The sequence below is a fragment of the Marmota marmota genome, unplaced genomic scaffold (assembly GCF_001458135.2).
Source record: "Marmota marmota marmota unplaced genomic scaffold, marMar, whole genome shotgun sequence".
NCBI lineage: Eukaryota > Metazoa > Chordata > Mammalia > Rodentia > Sciuridae > Marmota > Marmota marmota.
The window spans coordinates 42,099,281-42,120,837 of record NW_025999990.1 but is presented as its reverse complement, the minus strand read 5'-3'; the positions used below and the strand labels follow the sequence as shown (position 1 = coordinate 42,120,837).

The 21,557-nt window shown below is 46.0% G+C and overlaps 1 protein-coding gene and 1 long non-coding RNA gene across 10 annotated transcripts in view; one reads left to right on the top strand and one right to left on the bottom strand.

The window, feature by feature from the left end:
• The first annotated feature begins 1,612 nt into the window (after nt 1–1,612).
• Nucleotides 1,613–21,557, top strand: part of Gata6 (GATA binding protein 6) — a 49,495-nt gene continuing 29,550 nt past the window's right edge. For both annotated transcript variants that reach the window (XM_048806448.1, XM_048806447.1), the window contains exons 1-2: nt 1,613–1,619; nt 15,635–15,644. In XM_048806448.1, the coding sequence (XP_048662405.1) occupies nt 1,618–1,619; nt 15,635–15,644 (12 nt within the window). In that variant the 5' untranslated portion in view covers nt 1,613–1,617. The remainder of the gene's footprint in view (nt 1,620–15,634; nt 15,645–21,557) is intronic.
• LOC107139590 lies at nt 8,325–19,645 on the bottom strand. 8 transcript variants are annotated; one of them, XR_007348867.1, is made up of 7 exons: nt 19,511–19,645; nt 18,104–18,372; nt 17,237–17,288; nt 15,479–16,591; nt 15,081–15,353; nt 13,496–13,618; nt 8,325–9,051 (listed from the first exon to the last, which is right to left on the bottom strand). It is a non-coding gene; the product is annotated as an uncharacterized LOC107139590 (long non-coding RNA). The 8 variants fall into 8 exon arrangements; XR_007348864.1 differs by having other exon boundaries at nt 18,284–18,372; XR_007348869.1 differs by lacking the exon at nt 19,511–19,645 and adding an exon at nt 18,682–18,809.

Genomic DNA, 21,557 nt, shown 5'->3' with positions numbered 1-21,557 from the left:
AGGCATCCAACTGCAGCATATTTTCTAATCACAAGGCCATTTATTATGTCTTACAGATTAATGGCTGGCGAGTGAACACTGTAACCCCCATAAGTTAAAAAGAGAAGGAAGGTCTGGGGGTACTGTAGCTCAGTGGTCAAACTTTTGCCTAGCATATGTGATGACATGGGTTTGATCCTTAGTGCACCGAGAGAGACAGAGAGAGAGAGAGAGAGAGAGAGAGAGAGAGAGAGAGAGAGAGAAGAAAACACTCTAGAGAGTTAGGCAAACTTACTTTTATTAATGTGAGGGTAGTCATAGTCAGGAAAGCAATGTTGATTTCACTTTCTTTATACATTTCTTTGATAGTTTTATGGTTAACTTTGCTAAAGAAAAAAATAAAAAGTTTGTGTATGGTACTGGGGATTGAACTCAGAGTTGGTTTTTTTCCTGCTCTTTTTATTGGTTTTGGGACAGGGTCTTACTGAATTGCTGAGGCTGGCCTTGAACTTGTGATCCTCCTGCTTCATCCTCCCCAGTCACTGGGATTGCAGGTGTGTGCTACTATACCTGACTAACCTGGCAAGTTCTTGATGTAAATTACCTGAAAAGACATTGTTAACAAGTGGGTTCAAAAGCCACCATGGTTTCCTCCCAAAGCATGCTGGGAAGTCAGTGGGCACCAAAGCTACTTTCACAGGGAACAAAGAATAAGTCATGCTTCCAGTGCTCTTCTACAAGGAAGTGGAGCCGAGAAGAAGGTAGAAGACTTCTAAATGACCCAGGAAAAGAGACATGCTTCTATTGACATTTTCCTTTTAGTGGCAGATCCTGAAGTTCTCAGCAGTACTGCAAATTTATGTGGTTGGGATTTGAGACAAGGAGTGGGGTGTTTATGGTCCAGGTTCCTAGGGGATAAGGATAGAGTGTACTCTTGGGTTGGGTGAGCAGAAGTAGAATCTTTCCATTCCTTCTTCTCCTCTCCATACTGTGTGCTGCCCCTGGTAATCTAGTTTTCTTAACTTTGCCAAACAATACCTTTTTGCAGTGGTCAAGGCTGGGGACAACCAGGAGAGCTGGTTTGGTGGACTTTGTTGGTTATCTATTGTTCCCCTTCAGCCATCTTGATGAACCAACATTTTAATTTTAGTTTACTTCATTGCCCATGTACTTTTCGGGAGGAGATCTCAACCTGACCTCAAACCAATCAGCCCATTCCATTTCTGAGTTAAGGTCATTGGCTCAAGGGTGGATATACAACTTACAAGGTCCAGTCAAGGTGAATCTCAGAATTCCTCCTTGGGATCCTAGGACCAAGGTTTTTCCCTCTCCTCCTCTGGATACCAGGATGTGAGGGAATAATCATGATCCTTTTGCTACCCGGGAAAAGCAACCTAAAGAGGAAGTCAGAATATGGGAGAAGCACATGTATGGATGGGGCAGAGATGGGAACAGGTGCTCTTAGAGAAGCTGACGTAAGGGTATGCCATTCTGAACTGCCAGTCACAAGAATGTCCACATGAATGTCCTTATTGTTTAACCTAACTAGAGAAAATTTTCTCTGTCTTGGAACCAAAAAAATATTCTGACCTTTAACAGAAGATTGGAAGTGTCTTCCCACATCCATCCCTGGGGGCCATGTCTTCCATCAGACACCATGTTATGAATGGGAGTCAACTGTGCACATTCATCTAGAATGCAGATTAAATAGGACAGGCACACTTGCGGTGGATGATAGTAGGAAACAATACTGTTCAGGCATCGAAGACTGTAGAGGGAGGGCAGGAAGGACAGTATTTGGGGTTCTAACCATCATTTATCCCTTTCTGTCTATGGGAAAATCTGTTTCACATAAGCAACATACTGGTGCTGGAGATTGAACTCAGAGTTGCTTTTTTCCCTGCTCATAAGCAACTTAGAATGAACTTTTGGGGATTCTCTGGAAAGAAATGAGAGACTATTCTTGACATTGTGGAACAGAAGTACAGGTGAACTCAGGTGGGTCTGGGCGGCATGATAGGTCCCTACCTGGAGTGCATCTTAGTAGGTTGAATATTTTGTTCTGACAATTGAAGAAAAAGAACTCTGTAGTTCAGAGATTTTGCCCACGCCATTCTTACAGTGTCCTACATTTCACCTTGTATGACAGTGTGTTTGTCTGGGCCTCTTTGCCCTGTATTTGGGTGTGGATGATTTTCCTCATATAGGTCACCAGTTCTCAGACTGCCCACTTCCCCTACAAATGAGAAGAAATCTGGATTGCCTTGAACAAAACAATGGAAAATATGATAGGTTGGTTTGTTTGTTTGTTTTGGCTGCAATGCTGGGGAGAGACCCAGTGTTGGGCATGCTAAGCTAGTACTTTTCACTGAGCTATAATACCCCCAGTCCTTCTTTTATTTATTTTTAGCTTTAGTTTTTTTGGTACTGGGGATTGAACTCAGGGGCACTCGACCTCTGAACCACATCCCAAGCCCTATTTTGTATTTTATTTAGAGACAGGGTCTCACTGACTTGCTTAGGGCTTTGCTTTTGCTGAGGCTGGCTTTGAATTGGAGCTCCTCCTGCCTCAGCCTCCTCAGCTGCTGGGATTATAGGAGTGTGCCACTACACAGGCTCTTCTTTTATTTTGACACAAGGTCTCATTAAGTTGCCCAGGCTGGCCTCAAACTCCAGAATCTCCTTCCTGCCTCAGCCTCCTGACTTGTTGAGATAACAGATGTGTGCCACTGCTCCCAGACTAAGTGGCCATATTCTATTTATTTAATTTTTTATTCGTATTAGGAATTGAACCCAGGGGTGCTCTTCCATTGAGCTATATCTCCAGCCCTTTTTATTTTTATTTTGAGACAGAGTCACTAAGTTGCTGACCTCATACTTATGCTCCTGCCTCAGCCTCCTGAGTTGCTGGGATTATAGGTGTGCCCCACTACACCCGGCTGAGTGATGGTATTCTTAAACTGAGTTCAGCAAAAGCGAAAGAAGTTTGACTTTTCACTTGATTGAGCCCTTCAGAGCAACCCTTGATTTTCTTGTACTTTTCCTTCTTTTGATGTCACCTCATCCTTTTTCATTTTTTGGTAGGTACCAGCGATAATCTGATTTCTTTATGCTATAACCAATGGCCAAAAGGAGGTCACTCTTGAGACTGAAAATTGCTCCTTAATATTAGAATGATGAGAGCAAATGAGGAGTGGGTGTCGAGCACTGAAAACAGACGTTATCTCTGTGCTGCATGTACATGGTGCTAACGATATTTTTGTTGATTAAATTCTTACTCCTTGGTCCTATTCGCCCTTAATTCTTCTTTTAAGGTGCTCATTCTAATAGGCTTACTAAATGATTGAGTAATGCAAAATGCTCAATACAGACAATGTAATATTTTAAAAAATGGCTGAATTAAGGAGAGAAAAATGTGCAGCATATATTCTTTTTTAAAAAATTTATTCTGATTTATTATACATGATGGCAGAGTGCAATTCCTTTTACATTATACATATAGAGCACAATTTTTCAAGACACTGAGTGTATGCAAAGTATTTTCACGCCATTCGTGTCTTCATGCATGTACTTAGGGTAATGATGTCTAACTCATTCCACCATCATTCCTACCCCTTTTTCCCCTCCTTCCCCTCCCTCCCCTCTGCCCTATTTAGACTTTGTCTATTCCTCCCATGCTCCCCCTCCCAAGCTCATTATGAATCAGCCTCCTTATATCAGAAACATTTGGCTTTTAGTTTTTTGGGGATTGGTTAAGTTCACTTAATATGATTTCTCCAACTCCATCCATTTACCTGCAAATGCCATGATTTTATTATCTTTTATTGCTGAGAATATTCCATTGTATATATATGCCACATATCCCTTATCCATTCATCTACTGAAGGGCATCTAGGTTGGTTCCACAGTTTAGCTATTGTGAATTGTGCTGCTATAAACATTGATGTGGCTGTGTCCCTGTGGTATGCTGATTTTAAATCCTCTGGGTATAAACTGAGGAGTGGGATAGCTGGGTCAAAGAGTGGTTCCATTCCCAGTTTTCCAAGGAATCTCTATACTGCTTTCCATATTGGCTGCACCAATTTGCAGTCCCTCTAGCAATGTATAAGTATGCCTTTTCCTCACATCCTCGCCAACACTTGTTTTTATTCTTAATAGCTGCCATTCTGACTGGAGTGAGATGATATCTTTTTGAGTAGTTTTGATTTGCATTTCTCTAAATGTTAGAGATATTGAAAGTTTTTTTCATATGTTTGTTGATTGATTGTATATCCTCTTCTGAGAAGTGTCTGTTCAGTTCTTTGGCCCACTTATTGATTGGGTTATTTGTTTTCTTGCTGCTAAGATTTTTGAGTTCTTTATATATCCTAGAGATCAGTGCTCTATCTGATGTGCTTGTGGTATAGATTTGCTCCCATTCTGTAGGTTCTCTGTTCACCTCACTGATTGTTTCTTTTGCTGAAAAGAAGCTTTTTAGTTTGAATCCATCCCATTTATTTATTTTGGTTTTAATTCTTGCACTACAGGAGTTTTATTAAGACAGTTGGGGCCTAATCTGACATGATGGAGATTTGGGCGCCTACTTTTTCTTCCATTAGGTGCAAGGTCTTTGGTTTAATTCCTAGGTCCTTGATCCACTTTGAGTTGAGTTTTGTGCATGGTGAGAGATAGAGGTTTAATTTCATTTTATTACACATGGATTTCCAGTTTTCCCAGCACCATTTGTTGAAGAAGCTATCTTTTCTCCAATGTATGTTTTTGGCGCCTTTGTCTAATATAAGATAACTGAAGTTATGTGGGTTAGAATCTGTGTCCTCTATTCTGTACCATCGGTCTATAGGTCTATTTTGGTGCCAATACCATGCTGTTTTAGTTACTATTGCTCTGTAGTATAGTTCTAGGTCTGGAATAGTAATGCCACCAGTTTCATTCTTCTTGCTAAGGATTGCTTTAGCTATTCTGGGTCTCTTATTTTTCCAGATGAATTTCATGATTGCTTTTTCTATTTCTATGTGGAATGTCATTGGGATCTTGACTGGGATTGCAATGAATCTGTATAATGCTTTTGGTAGTATGGTCATTTTGACAATATTAATTCTGCCCATCCAAGAACAAGGTAGATCTTTCCATCTTCTAAGGTCTTCTTTGATTTCTTTCTTTAGCATGCTGTAGCTTTCATTGTAGAGGTCTTTCACCTCTTTTGTTAAATATATTCCCAGGTATTTTTATTTTATTTTTTGAGGATATTATAAATGGGATGGTTTTCCTAGTTTCACTTTCAGCAGACTTGTCACTGATGTACAGAAATGCCTTTGGTTTATGGGTGTTGATTTTATATCCAGCTACTTTGCTGAATTCATTTAGCTTGCCTTGCATGCACAAGGCCATGGGTATGATCCCTAGTATCGCAAAAAAAAAAAAAAAAAAGTGGAAGCCTGAGGAGTAAAGGAAAATCCCTTCTGCAATAATAGCTCCTTTAAAGATCCATCATACAGTGCCTGGGACCAGGAAATTTCCACAGATAATTTTGTCTGCACTAGTATTATTAAATCTGAAAACGACATGTAAGAGAGCATTTGATAATAAGCTCTGCTCACTATGGATTCCTTCCAAGAGCCGATGTTCAAACTTTCCACTTTAGGATTTTATTTGAGAGGATGAGGAAGAAGGAAGTTGAAACTTAAAGAGATCATTGTCAGTTGGGTGCTGTGGCCTACGCCTGTAATCCCAGTGACTCAGGAAGTTGAGGCAAGAGGATCACAAGTTCAAGGCTAGCCACACAACTTAGGTCCTCAGCACCTTAGTGAGATCCTGTCTCAAAAACTAAAAAACAAGCTGGGGATGTAGCTAAATGGTAGAGCACCCTTGGGTTCAACACCTAAATGCAGCACTAGGAAGAGAGAGAGAGAGAGAGAGAGAGAGAGAGAGAGAGAGAGAGAGAGAGAGAGAGAGAGAGAGAGAGGTCATTGTCTTTAGTTTGGAAGGGTATGTTATGGATAACTCCAGAATTTATGCAATTTATGCTTTGGACTTGAAGCATTATCGGAAACTGTCAACATTAAAATGGTCAACAATTTATTCCACTGGCATTTAGTGAATTCCATGTGCCAAACACTGTGTCAGTGGGAATGCAAAGATGAATGAGATATGATGGGCGCCCCTCAGATCTCACACACTTGGGTAGCAAATGGACATATTTGCCCATTTTTATGATTGGTTTTAGGCAGTTGGTAGTTTCCTACTTCTGCATCCTCATCCCTGAGATGGAGACCGAGGTGTGGTGGTGCAGGTTTGTAATCCTAGCTGCTCAGGAGGTTATAGTCAAGAGGTTTACAAGTTTGAGACCAGTGACACCTTATCTGAAACTAAAGGTTTGGAGATGTACCTTAGTGATAGAGTGCTTGCCTAGCATATGTGAGGCCCTGAGTCAGTGGAGCATACCTTCTTCTACTCCCACTCTCTGCTCTGTTACTGCTTATTGTATGGTCATTGACAAGTAAGGTTTTTTTTTTTTTGCTGGGCAAGGGGGGACTGAGTATTGATCCCAGAGGCACTTTACCACTAAGTTATATCCCCAGTCTTTTATTTTGAGACAGGTTCTTGCTAAAATGATGAGGCTGGCCTTGAACTTGCAATCTTCCTGCTTCCCTAGTCGCTGGGAATACAGGCATGACCGATCATGCCCAGCAACAAGTACCCAGTACTGCAATGAAGAAAGATGTAAATGGCTGGGTGTGGTGGTGCACGCCTCTAATCGGAGCAATGCCAAGCAATGCCGGAGGCTGAGGCAGGAGGATCACAAGTTGAAGGCCAGCCTCAGCACACACCAAAAAAAGTAAATAAATGAAAGTAGAGAGATAAAATGGCAAAGGGATTAACCTCAGGCTAGTCACGAAGAGACCTGAGTTAGATGAGGTGACTTGCTCTCTGGCCAAGCTGATGAATTCTTCAGGCTTTTATTTCTTCCTTGGACCCTCAGGATAACAGTAGTACTACCTTAGATTACATTACAAGAATGACATTGAAATAATCCATGTGAAGAGCTTGGCTCATAGAAAACACCTGGGAAATTTTAGCTGCTGTCACTACTACTATTAGTATTACTATCTCTTAAGTATTCAGAAAAAAAATCCCACATTTGAAATAATTGGCACACTTGCCATTGTGAGGACAGCACATTGGAAGGAAGATAAAATGTTTTCATTTTCGAATCAGGTCAGGCATCATGGAGTTATTGTCTAATGCAGATCCAGCTCTGCAGTGAGCATCCATTATTTAAAGATGGCAAGGAGACTATATGTATTTGTGATCCTCATTATTTGAGTTCTATATTTGCAAATTCTCCTACTTGCCAAAATTTATTAGTAACCTTCAATCAAAACTTAGGTGCTTTCATGGTCATTCTGAGATGTGTGCAGAGCAGTAAAAATTTGAGTTGACCAAGAAGCTTGCTGCCACCAGGACTCTCTCTGCCTTCTCCTTTCATCTCTCCTACTGTGAACAGGTGTGGTTTTCAAAGTCTCTGTAGTGCCATACTCCTTGCATTTTTTTTTGTTCTTTTTTTTGTTGTGATTTTGCTGTTTGAAATGGCTCCTGAGTATAGTATGGAAGTGCTGTCTAGCTTTCCAAAGTGCAAGAAACCTGGGATATGCCTTATGGAGAAAATTCAAGCATTCGTGAAGCTTCATGCAGGAATGATTTCAGGGTTGGGGGTGTGGCTCAGTGGTAGAGCACTTGACTAGTGTGCACAGCAGGCATGAGGCCTGGGTTGAATCCCCAGCACCTAAAAAAAAAAAAAAAAAGGAATACATTACAGGGTTTTTTTTTTTTTTTTTGGCTATGTGTCCAAGTGTTAATGAAGCAAGGTTGATGAAAATGTAGTGACAGAGGCTTGAAGAAATTAACTCTGTACTTTCCTTAGACACAATGTCTCAGTATTGACTGAGTCAGTGGGGTACAGGGAACCAGGGATTCTATGTAGGAGTGGCAAGAGTACTACTCTCTGGAGCGTCTGGGAGGTATTGAGTTCTGGACGGATGGACAGAGAGAGACCCCCAAAGACCACAGTAATGTCATCCCCATTACCAAAAACACATTAAATGCTCGAATGTTCAGGATGTACAGGACCTTGTACTAGCTGTTGCCCACCAGACCCCCTGAGCTGTCTATCAGGAAGAAAACAAAGAAATCAACGCATTGATTACTGCTGGCTGTTGGGTTAGCAAGAGAGAAATGATCAGAGACACGCACATAGAGCCTTCAAAGATATTGATAATATTTTATTTCTTAAATTGGATGATGGCTACACTTTGTTTCAGTATCATAGACCACACATCATAGTCAGATAGACTCATATATATTCATATTTATTAATATAGTTTCAGGCTGTTACATGAGACAGAAATGACTTCCAACTTGTTTTGATAACAATTATTTTGATCTGAGACAAAGTGATCCTCTTCTAAAGCTCCATGGTCTCTGAGACCGAAACTCTCTATTTTGCTGTCATTTGGTGCAACATGTGGCTGTTGTCCCCTCGTAGTACATGACTGCTTCAGTACCTGCCATCGCATCTAAATTCTATCCCACAGTTTGAGAAACAGAGTCAGGCATGGTGGTGTACGCCTGTAATCTCAGCAGCTCAGGAGGCTTAGGTAGGAGGATTGCAAGTTGGAGGCCAGCTTCAGCAACTCCACTCAGTGAGAACCTGTCTCAAAATAAAATAAGGAAAAAAAAAAAAAAAAAAAAAAAAAAAAAAAAGAAGGGCCCAGAAGGTAGCTCAGTGGTTGAGCATTTGCCTAACATGTGCCTGGGTTGAAATTGCAGCACCCTCACCCCCTACATGAAAAAGAAAGAACGAACAAATGAATGAACAGGTGGGACAGTGAGGAGGATTGGGGTGAGAATCAGGCCTCAGGAGATAGAGAGAGGGACTTCCAAAGTAGAGGTGACGACTCATCAGTCAAGTCTGAATGCCAGGTAGATTTACTTGCTGCTCCAACATCAGGATCCTGCACTCAAATCTCTGCTTTCTGGGAGGCCTGCACAGTCCAGGGAAGAGATGGCCAGGGACTGGAGAGATAAACAAAAGTAAGGTAAACAAAAGTAAGCAACAGTGGCTTGGGATTGATTTGTCAATGGCCTGGGTGTGCAGAGCAGGGCTGCTGGTAAGTGAGAATTACTATTAGCGGCAGTCTTCGTTTGTTTTCTGTGGCTATAACTGAATGCTGGAGATGGAATACTTTTTAATGAATAAAAGTTTGTCTGGCTCAGGGTTCTGGAGGCTGGGAGGTCTAAGAACTCAGGCTTGCATCTGCTAAGGGACCCTGCAGATGACATCTGACACAAGGTTGTCACATGTCCAGACAAGAGCCAGCCGCTAGCTCTGTTCTCTTTTGCATGAGCTCATGGAATCCTAATTACCCCTCAAAGCCCCACCTCTGAAACTCATCAACATATGCATTTTGGGATCAAGTTTCCAACAGGTAAATTTCGATACACACCCAAACCATAGCTGATGGCACATCCAGGAGGCTGGTGATGTTTCTAGGTCAGAGAAGTGAGGGGCAAGTTTACGGAGAATGTTCCATGAGTTCTCATGGCCATGCATGAGTCTTCACATATGTGAATGAGGCCCTAAGAAACTCAGTACCAAAAAGAAAAGAAAAATTCCAGCTTTGCAGAGCTTACACTCTAGTATTCTGTACTAGTTTTATTAGTTTTGGGTCCACTTTAATGCCTAAAATCTCACTTTCATTTGCTTTGAGAGATTCAGTCATTACTTGGCCCTCGTACTACCCAACAGTGATCTCTTTGTTGGAAAAGGTTTTCATCCTTGAGGCCCATCTTCTAGTGAATGCACTCAGGGATAATTTCCTTCCTCATTGGCAATTCTCAGGACCACCTTCCTACCTCACAGTTTTGAACCCTTGATGCCTTCCCTATTCTCCTTACTTCCCTCTCCTTAACAAATGACCTGAAATAGAAGTTCATGTTTTTGCTGGGTGTGGTGTCACATGCCTATAATCCCAGTGGTCTGGGAGGCTGAGGCAGGAGGATCTCAAGTTCAAACACAGCCTCAGCAATTTAGAGAGGCCCTAAGCAACTAAGCGAGCCTGGTCTCAAAATTCAAAAAATGAAAAGGGCTAGGGATGTGGCTCGGGTGGTTAGGTGCCTCTGGGTTCAATCCCAGGTACAACCCCCCCCCCCAAAAAAAACCCAAAACCAAAAACAAGAAAAAGAAGAAAAGAAATTTATGTTTTTACCTATCAAATATTTCAAATGGCCTGCCAATCCTATGAATCAGCTACTGTTACTACCACCCTCTTTTTTACAGATGAGGAAAATGAGAAGTAGGGAGATTAAGGATTTGCATAAGGTTGCATAAACTAAAGAGGGACAGGGAGATGCATGGCTGAGATTTGAACTCATGCCTGCAGGCTGCCTATTTCATTGATGCCAGAGAATGTTGAGGGTTTTTTTGGTTTGTTTTGTTTTTTGTGGTGCTGGGGATGGAACCCAGCACCACTGAGCCACGCCCCCAATCAGAATGTTGAGCTCTGACAGAAAGATGCCTTTGAAATGGAAAGGTGGACAGCTTTACTAGTGTATCCACAGGGTGGTTTTTGGCTGGACTTTGCTGGGCCCAAGCTCCAAGGTGGTCAGTCTTTTAAAAGGATGGAATATTCACACTGTTTTTGTTGGATAATTGCATGCCTTTAATTTGTGGCAGTATAAACAGAGTAGTAATCTAGCTTAGAAGTAGCCAGAAAAAGTTATTGGATATTATTTGCTTAAGTAGAAATGAATAATATTATGATCAGGAAAAGGTAACTTTGTAATATATTCTAATGAGCATCTCCTGACCAGACAGGTTTAAAAAAAAAATGCCTTGTGGAACAGGTGACAACTGCTTCCTTCCCTGATTAATATACTTGTTCCCTTAGATATTATGACAGTTAACATCTTAAGGGGAGATTGTAATTTTTTTTAAATTTACAGACTTGAAACAGTGATCTCTCTCTCTCTCTCGATCTCTCTCTCTCTCTCACACACACACACACACACACACACACACAGAGATAAATGCTACTACTTAAGGTGTCTACCTTAATCAGAAAATTCTTCTCCTTCTTTTGGTGGTTCTGGGGATTGAACTCAGGGCCTTGCATGTGCTAAACATGCATTCTACCACTGAGCTACAGACCGGAAAATTCTAATACTTCAAGATACATGCAAATGTCAACTCATGCAAAAGAATGACTTACTTAGTAAATATGAAGTTCTCATATAGGATCCATATTGAGAATAAAGTTGTCCATCCTTGGTGGTGGCTTTTGGTCAGTGTAACGTGATTTAGTGTATTTCTATATGTACAAGCACAGGATAAATTATTTAAGATAGCATTTTCCATCAGGAGATATTTCAGTGGCTTGAAAACGTGAGTCTAAGTTAACTGTTCGGCCTTTGGAGATGAATCATTCCATTTGTTTGGCCCACTGGTAGAGTATTTAGATTAATGACTAAGTTTGTATTTAACCTGACAGAAACCAAAGAGCCAGATCAGATAGATGCACATGGTCTTCCTGAAACCCTGACAGAGGACAGAGTATGGGAAGGAGCATCCGAGTCATTAGTTTGTGATGAATGTTTGCAGAAAGTAATATTTCTGCCATTTTATGGATGGAGCAACTGAGGCACAAGAGGTTAAGTGCCTTGCCCTAGATCACAGGCGGTTTGGTAGATCCAGCAAAATCCAGCACTCATGCAGGCCCTGATTTTGCACTTGATTTTAAACATTTGTAAATGTTGCAAGTTACAGTTCTTGTATTTGCCCACAGGTAGGTTATAAACTAGATGCTGACAATCTGCCTAGGGGAAGGAAGCTACCAAGGTTTGCTGTGGAGAACAGCAAATAGGAGCTCAGGCTTCCTGTCCCATGAGCATGACCCTCCTGGACCGGCTGGCTCTTTGCTGATCCCCAGTGGCTTCTGTCCATGAGGATTCAATCAGCCTCAGGGGCCGGCTGGCCAGGGTGGGGGGCAGGAGGACTGTGACTCTGGGAGAGCTGCAAGTATTCAAGGTCTTGAACTTTATCAGGTTTGAATGTGTGATTGTGAAAGTAAAGAGCAGAGAAATGACAGCACTCTGTAAATCAAACGTAGAGAAGATCAAGACTGTCAAAGAGAGAAAAACAGGCTCTGTGCACAAACCCGGCTGGAAATCTACAGCGGGGAGAAGACTTTTATGTTCCCTCCAGATTTTGCTTTCTGGAAAACAAATCTCTTTCTCTGTCGTTTTTTCTAGAGAAACAGTATTCTTTGTTATGTTTCACAGATTTCTCTTTTAAAGTATTCATTGTTGAGGTTTAGATCTTGTTTTAGAAGACAAAGTAGAAGGAGAGGAGGAAGAAACCAGAAAGAAAAAATAAGATGGAAAATATCTGAAGTGGTCTAGATTTTTCCCTATCAATAATGTGTTCTGGCTCAGAGGGTGTAGCTTCGTGGTAGAACATTTGCCTAGTATGGAAAAGGCCCTGGGTTCAATCACCAGCACCAAACAATAAATTAAATAAATAAGTTAGGATCAGATCAATTTACTTAGTTCTTTTTCTTCTTTTTTCCCCCTAATGTCAAATGCTAGTCATCAAGGCTGCCCTCCTTAATGACTTTCAGTTAATTCCATCCTATCTACTCCCAGTGAAGGTACTACAGAGGGCTGGGATTCTTCTGTTGGAGCAAGAAGAAGCCTCAAGATTACTATCTTTGTCTTATGGAAGACACTGGAGTCTGCTGCTGGTATTTGCCAGAAACAGCAAGGAATGTTTCCTTGTTTCCTCTTCAAAGGAAGCAAAAACAAGTAAAGGACTTATGCCCCCACCCCTGTGCTTTCCTACCAGAATGTAATAAATGAAACCTTCACTACTGCTACTCAGAGGAGGCTTAAAGTCTCGTGGATGGTGGGTCCCAAAATTAAATAGGCACTCGAAGAAGTTCTTTCCCAGGAACTATTTTAACTCAGGGAATAGTTAGGTTATACGTGACATTGCATTGGGCATAGCATGCAAGTCTATTAGTCATAACAGATCCCACTAATACAGTGTTTACTATGTGCCAGGTACTGTGAGTGCCTTCCATTGAAGACATTTTTTTTTTTTTTTAAATCTTGTCAACAATCCTGTGAAAGAGGTACTTTAATTATCCTCATTTTACAGAGGAGGAAACTGTGGTACAAAAAATTAGGCAACTTGAATTGATCACAAAGCAAGTGGTAACATTCAAACCCAGGTAGGCTGGCTCAGAGTCCTGTGCTGATCCAGTGGCACCTAGAAATTTCATCAATACATGAGCCAGAGTGAATGCCATCTTTTCAAAACCACCATGAAGCCTAGAAAAAAATCAGTACTCGAGTGTTTTTCTAGCCTTCCATCTTGGAAGCTGTCTGTGGAACTTTGCCTAATAGGCTTTATAGAGGTGCCAACCTTCTAGACTGTAAACACTTCAAAACTAGGACCTACCTCTTATTTTTTTTCTTCATGCAGTGCATACTCAGTGAATGTCAGGCAAGTGGCAGGAAGCTGGGGGCCTTTATAATGGTAGACAAGTCTTCCGTCCTAATTCTCTGCATATTTGCAACATAGCTGAAAAGAGAGGTCATATTTCTGAGTGTCCAATGTAGCAACTTTTAAGAATTTCTTGGGTACTTTTTCCTTCTAAGATCAACTCAAAGAGGGGTATATGCAATGTAACAAATCTCCAAAAGCTCATTTCCTCTACTTTTCTGCTTCTCTTTAGCAATTACTGCTGCTTCTTTGAAAACAAAAATGAAAACAAAAACACTACCAAATGGCAAGGAGGATCTCTGAGCCAAGAGCTCTGGGGCAGTGGTAGCTGGACCCTGACCTTAGACTTGGCATGACTGTAGCAAATTCCAAGAAGGGCCCAGTTCCTACCTGCCTAGGGTGTTGGGAATTTCTGTCTCTTTCACCTTCTTAGGAATATAAATGGTACTTTTTCTTCTGATGCCCTGATTGTTCCCATCCCTAGAAGCTGTATTAGGGGTACAGATTAGATAAAGGGGATGATTGTGGAGTTCACCTTATTTGGAGGGGACCAGGAGAGAAGAGGGGCATCTTTAACTTCCTGTCTCAGCATGAGGTGACAGACATCCTGGATTGCCTTTTGGAATTAAAAGTCCTGTCTCCAACATTTTCCAGAGAACTGTTTTGGAGAGTAGAGGAGTGGGAAGGAGTCACTGGCAGGGACCCCAAGGGGTCTCAGCTGCACCTCCATGCTCCCCTAACTTCTCATGTGTCCTATTTCAAGGAGGCAGAATAGGCTTCTGCTTTTAGTGGCCTGGAGTATGGGGGAATTCTCCATCTACAGAAAGGGAGGAGAAAATATCAAAAATACTGGAATCTGATTCCCCAAGTCCACTTTCAGAGTCCTTGAATCAGGAAACTTAACTGGATATTCCCTCCCTTTGGTGAGGAAAGCCATTGCTCCAGGAGCAGGGCCTCCACCCAGCTGGCAGCCCCAGGCTTTATGTAGCCATGCCAGTGGTAATTAATAATGATAATAAATACCACACTTCATAACCAAACCCAACCTGAGCATGACTGAATGATTGGACCTCTGCCTCCCACCTGCACGCTGTTAGCCTGCGAGTCCACACCCTTAGTCTCCGGCGAATCCAACTGCCCAGTTCCACCCACAAGGTCCTGCGTGGGGTTCAAAGGACAATCTGTTCACCACCACCACCACCACCACCACCGCGAGATGCGGGGCACCATAGTGCTCCTACGCAGAACCCCAGGGAGTGGGATGGGGACTTAGGGGGTGCTCTGGCTTTGTCTTTACTTAATTTTGGAACATAATCAAAATAGGACAGTAATTTAGGGCCCGATAACCTCGCTTTAGTTTTTCAGCCAAATGCAGGAGGGGAGGACGTTTGATTCAACAACCCCAGGTCGGACCTGGAGTCCGCAGCTCCCAGGGGACCCCAATGTCCGTCCCGCCCCCAAGTCCTGGCATTCCTGATCGAGGTGGCCCGGGCGTCTCCACTCCCCCTCCCCCAGCGGCCACTAGTCCCCCTGGGCCTACCCGAGCTCTGCGGTCGCCGAAGTCGGGATCGCAGGGTCTCTGGACTCAAGCAGGCCGCGGGGAGGGAGGCCGGCGCCGGTGTGGAATTTCTTTATCGGACTTTGAGAGCTGCAAGCTTCTCCTTCGCTTCTTTAAGCGATCACAGAAAGACACCTTTCGATCTTTTGTCAGACATCTTGGCCCTTAATAGCTAAATTTATTTGGTTTAAGCGGCCACGGGAGAAGCAGGGAGGGAAGATCTTTCGTCGGTCATTGGGTGGCCTAGATAACAAGCTTTAAGGGAGAGGGGAAGAAGAAAGTAAAAAGGTTAATGGATGCGGGGTGGGCGAGCGGCGCCCAGCGTGGGGCTTTTATAGCGACCCTCCCCCGGTCGCCCCCTTATCGCGGCCCTAACTTACCAGCAGCGTATGAAGTACATTAAGTCACGTAAACAGCGTGCGGAGAGGAATGCCACCGCGGTGACCTTTCGTGCGCCGCTGCAGTGAGCCCACCTCCGCGCCGTGCTGGCGGCCGCCGGCGGCGCGCGGGGTCGGCCCCGGGCAGCGCCGGGAGAGGGGCCGCCGGGTCCCGCGCACCCTGGGACGTGATTCCCCACCGCCTTGGGGACCTCGGCGTTGGGTCTGCGTGGTCTTTACCCCAAGCCACACGCGGCGAAGGGGGGGGGGGTTGCGGGGAGCCGGGACAGGGAGTTGGGGCGACCTTTGCGCTTCCGCCACCACCTGACATTTCTAGAATATGTTGGATTTTTTTTTTGAGAATTAAAAATAAAAGGAGGGAAGGAAAAGAGGAAAGAAACAAAAGGAAGGAAGAGAGGGAGAGAGAAGAAAGAATAAGATCAGAAGGAAGGAAGGGAGGTAAGAAGGGAGCAACGAAGGAAAAGAGAACTCTTTGCCTGTGGGGAACCTGGCCTGCGCTAGACTGAAGGTCGCTGAGAGTAGGGGGACAAGCCGTCCGGACCCGGCGACTGGCGCCTGACGCTGGGGGTTGGGGGCGCGCCAAGGTGACCCTGTGTCTTTGGACGAAAAGCGTCCCAGGGACAAAATGGATTATGGCATAAGCGAGAGGCCCCATAAAACCGGTTTAAAAAAAATCTTTAGTTAGAACCATGTTTTCTTTTCTCTCTCTTTTTTTTCTTTCTCTCTTTTTCTTTCTGAAAAGGCGCTGGAACGACAATGAAATGACAATATAAGGCACTTGATTTTGCGGGGGTAAAGGTGACGCAAGTCTTTGCCTGGGTCTCGCCGCTCCTCCGGAAGCAGCGCACCACAAAGTCCCCAAACACCCCTTCCGTTTTGGCAGCAGAGCCCCCGCCCCCTGCCCAATTGGCTCTTGTGTTCTGGTTGGATTCGAATCGCGTCTAGTGGCGTGGCGCGGCCCAAATAAATCAGCCCTCGGGACAGGCCAGGGCCAGCCCTCTCCAAGGGTGAGGAGTACGGCTAGTTTTTGGAATGGTCGCTTTTGGGGTCTAAATAGTCTTGAGATAAACGGTTTCGTTCAATATTAGCAGGTTCCTAAAGAGGAGACAGGAGAAGCGAAAAGAAAAATATATATATATTTTTTTTTAAAGAAAAAGAAAATAGGAGGAAAAAAACAAGAAGAAAAAAGAAATTCTTAAGAGAATTATCTGTTTATGTGGGCACTATTGGGTTTTATACAGCTCTTGGGTTCCTCCTTAGTTTGGGGTGGGCCTCTTTCCTCTGCACCCCGGATTCTGCTGACATTTCAGACCGGATTAGAGGAATCTCAGTGCCCGGGGCCTGGAGCTCATGGGGGCTGGCTCGGAAAACCCGCCTCTGTCGGTGGGTGTTTGTCCCCAGCGCCAAAGTCTTTGCCTCGGAAAAAGGCAAATTGGGGCGGCCAGACAACCTGGTTTTCTGTCTTAATCGACTGTTCAGGTTTAATAGTTTTGTTTTATTTTAAAAATAACTTATATGGAAAGCATTTCTTTATCCATTCCCTCGTTTGATTGGAAAACCAATGTTTATTATAAAGAGGTATAACTTGTGGCCTGAAAAGGAACAATTACTTATTTTTCCCTTTGGTTTGGGCATTCTTAAGTGATGGGGAATATTAAGGTAAAAATGCTGGGTTCTCTCTTGAACCCTTACAGCAGCCCGAACATTGTTGAATTGGTCAATATCCGTCCAGCAGCTCACCTCTGTCGCATGGGCGCCTAGGTCAGTGCGCCCTCCTAATGCTGCGGGGGAGCTGCAAGAAAGGCAGGACAGTGGGGGTTAGCTATCTCCCAGGAAATCCACACCGATATCATCATATTTGCAAATATAAAGAATCATAGAGGATAGGTAGGAATCAAGCTCGTGCCAGGGCTTGATCTCCTCCGGGGCTCAGCTTGGAGGCCATTCACAGCATGGATGCAAACCTAACCAAAGCATTTATTTTTTTTAGCAAGCATGGACTTTAAAAAAAATTTACTTTTAATAGTAAATCTGAGAAACATTTCAAAAACAATTGGACTCAAAGGAAAATAAATGTCCAGAACATTAAAATAACCGCTCACAAAAGAACTCTGCAAAACCCAGTCCATTTGGTCGGAACTCAGCAAAGAACCGAGTGCAAGACATCTGAAGCCATGGTGGGAATTGAGCGGCCGGCCAACGTTACTCCGGTAGTTGCATTCGATCGAACTCAGGTTAAACTTTAAAGGCCCTGGATCCTGCTCCGGTCACCAATCTCTCCATTCCAGAGTTTTCTACCTTCAGCGTTTCCGAAATGCGGCCACGCTGAAACTGGGAGCCGAAGTAGTGATTGGGGGAGGCAAAGAGGAATGTAATAAAAGTGACTAAATTGAACGAGAACGGTTTATGGACCTTCTCTGTAGCAATTTAAAATTCAGAAGTGTTTAGCAACAGTTTACAACGAAGAATTTAAAAAATGGAGAATTTTACCCAACTTCCTAGAGTCCGCGCCCCCCCCTCCGGGTCAACGCGAAACTCTTTTCCCCTCCCCCGTCCCCTAGGGATCCACAGGTTCACCACTCACTGTTATATTGCCAGGAAACCTACCCTTCGCAACCAGATCTCACAATCAATCGAAACCATATTTTACAATGCACCTATCTATCCCTGTTCAACTCTGATTAGGTTCCTCTTCCTTCCCCAATGAAAAACAAAACAAAACAAAAACACACAGCCCAAACGCTTTCAGGGAGACTGACCTTTGGAAAATCATTTATTTTGATTTACCTCGGGGGTGTGTGTGTAAAAATCCAATCCCACAAGACAACTCCTTCTGCTTAGTTAAATGCTCTCTCCGCAGCCTTCTGGGGTCGCGCCTGTCGGAAGAAATCCGTTTTGTGAGCGAAAGGGAGCGAGACATATATCACGGCTCCTGCCGCGGATGAGCCTGCGGCCGTGCGACTCGCTGCTGACAGATCGGCACTGATAACCCCGCGATGTTCATTTCCAGTCCCTTGGCTGAGGACCGTATCAGTTTGTACATAGTTGTGATAATCTTTTGGAGGGAGAGAAGGTGTGTGTGTGCCTGCGCGTGTGTGAGGATGGGGGTGGGGAACCAATATTTTGCGCTGTGTCCAGGGAAGGTACCACCCCACCCCCTTTCCAACTACTTATTTGCAACCTACCTGATGCCCAGGGAAAGCTCTGAGTAAACATGACAACAAAACTGAACGTGCGCCCTAGGACACGACTGGAAGGGAACCCCTCTTCCATCCTGCGCATCGCACAGCCTAACCTTGCCGTACTTGACAACTCCAGGGTTAAAAGTTCCCTAAGGTTGGCTAGAGAGTATCGTCGAAAACTTCCCGAAACTTCTCAGGAATTTAGTATATATTTTAAGAACTGGGGAGAGGTAGGGAGTTGGACATCCAGGCCCCTTCTTTCCCAAGTCCTAGGAGCCCGGATCCCCAAAGGCCACTACGACCTGAGCTCTAGCATCCCGAAATAGGGTCGGGGAAAGTTTAAGGTCAGTTACACACAACTGCGGAGCAAAAACTTATTTAACGTGGAGGGAGGAGTGAGGAGCGCCAGAGAAGCAAAGCACTTTCCCGGCTCATTTTGGGGGCGCGCTGACCCAGGAGCTGGCGCGCCCCTCCCTCAGCGGTGGCGGCGCGAGACAGGTTCTCCGTGCCAAGGTTCCCTCCCCTACTTCAGGGTGTGTGTGTGTGTGTGTGTGTGTGTAACTGGGGGCGCGAGAGGGTGCTCTGTGGCAGGATGGGTGTGGGTCGCCAGCCAGGTCAGGCGTTCTGTCGCCTCCGCCCCTCCCCCGGCTCCCTAGGCTCGGCGCCCCCTGGGTGGAATCTCCCCAGCTACGGGGACGGTGCTAGCCACTCAGCCCACGCCAGTAGGCTGCGCGGCGCTTATTGTCTGCCGGGGCGGCGCGCTCCCCTCCCCCCCCTCCCCACCCTCTTTTCTCTCCTCCCCTCGATCCCTCCTCCTCCTCCTCCTCTTCACCTCAGCGCCCAGCTGCTTCCAGAGCGCAGTTCCGACCCACAGCCTGGCACCCTTCGGCGAGCGCTGTTTGTTTAGGGCTCGGTGAGTCCAATCAGGAGCGCAGGCTGCAGTTTTCCGGCAGAGCAGTAAGAGGCGCCTCCTCTCTCCTTTTTATTCACCAGCAGCGCCGCGCAGACCCCGGACTCGTGCTCTCTCACCGGCGCCCTCGGCCTCTCTCCGAACCCGGGAGCACCCTCCGCCGCGGCCGTTCTCCATGCTCAGCGCTCGCGCGAGGTTCGGCTGCTTCCTCCTTTGCTTGTTGTCTCCCTACTTTCCTCCCTTCTACCCCTACCAGTCGCGGGCCTCTCGGCCTCCGGCCCTCTCCCGCCCGCGGTCGGCTCCGAGGGTGTCTCCCTCCTCCTCTCTGGGAGGGCTGCAGCGGCTCCCAGGTTCCCGGGACACCACGGACCAACTTCTGGTGTCTTTTCCTCTCCCCTAAGTGCTTATCTGCGCGCAGCCTTATCTCCGAGTTATCTCAGTGCAAAGGGGCGGGAGCCGGTAGTCAGGCTGGTAGAGAAACTTCTTTCTGGCTATCTTGCCCGGGTCTGTGTGTGGGCATTATAATTTTTAGTGTGGTTATCTCTGATGAGCCGAAGCGATTTGGAAAAGCAGCCTCGAGGAGGCCCGCCTGGCAGCTTTTTGCTTCCTTCCCCACCCCCTCTAAGTCTCCCTGTCATTCTTCCTGCTCTCCCCTTTGGGGTGGCCTCGACTGCGGGGCGGTCTCCCGCCCCCTCCCTTGCGTTTCCCCCTCCTTTTCTCGGCTCTCTGCTCCACCCCGCTACGTCCTATTCCGGAACGGTCTGGCCTTTCCCTGGCTGGGGATAACCGCGGGGTGGGCTCGGGTGGCCCGGCCGGCGTGAGATCGCGCGCTGGTGGCTGCAGACGCGGGCTGTGGCTAAGGTGTGCGGGCCGCAGGGACGCCTGTGGGGCGTGAGGCTCCTGCCCCATAGTTTTTCCTTACTATTCCTGCCAGGAAGATCTTGAACTGCCATCCCAGCCCTGGCACCCCAGTTTCCCTAGGCTGAGTGCATTTCTCTGGGGTTTGTGTTGGGTCTGGTCGGCACGGTTCGGAAAGCTCTGGGGACAAGCGGCGGTTTCGTTTTCAGGAGCAGGTTGCCTTCCTTGAGCTAGCGATTTCCACTTGGAGAACAGGGAGGCATTCCCGGAGAAGGGCACCCTGAGTGAGGCGGGATGAGACACGCAAAGCTACTATTCTTTTGTGTGTCATCAGCCCGGAGGGAGCCACTCTGGGGCGGAAGGAAAACCTCGGCCAGTTTGGCGGTCACTCCTAGCATCTGGCGCGCGTGCAGAGGAAGGATGCTGCGGAGAGGGTGGGCAGAGAGGGCTAGGGGGACCAAAGCCATGCGGGTGAAAGAAGGAGGGTATCCTTGGAGGACCCTGTGGCTGCTGCGCAGGCTCCATTCTCCTCCCTCCTCGACGCCGGGGTCCAGAGTAGAAAGGGACCTTTGAGGGATCTAGAAGAGCTAGAAGAGCTAGAAGAAGGAGTGGAGGTGAGGTGGTGCACTGCCTAAACCTTTAGAAAGGCCTCTTTATCTCTTTTACCGTCCCTGCCCTCCCAACCCCGCCTCAGGAGCTAAAAGCTAGCTAGAAGCAGCGCCGGACCGTGGATGGCCTTGACTGACGGCGGCTGGTGTCTGCCGAAGCGCTTTGGAGCCGCGACTGCGGACGCGGGCGACTCCGGGACCTTTCCATCGCGGGACCTCTCCACGCCGCCTTCCCCCATCTCTTCCTCGTCCTCGTCCTCCTGCTCCCGCGGCGGGGATCGTGGCCCCGGCGGCGCCAGCAACTGCAGGACGCCACAACTCGACACACAGGCGGTGGCGGGACCTCCGGCCCGCTCGTTGCTGCTCAGCCCCTACGCCTCGCCCCCTTTCGGGGCTCCCCACGGACCTTCGGCTCCCGGGGTCGCTGGCCCCGGGAGTGCCTTGTCGAGCTGGGAGGACCTGTTGCTCTTCACTGACCTCGACCAGGCCGCTACCGCCAGCAA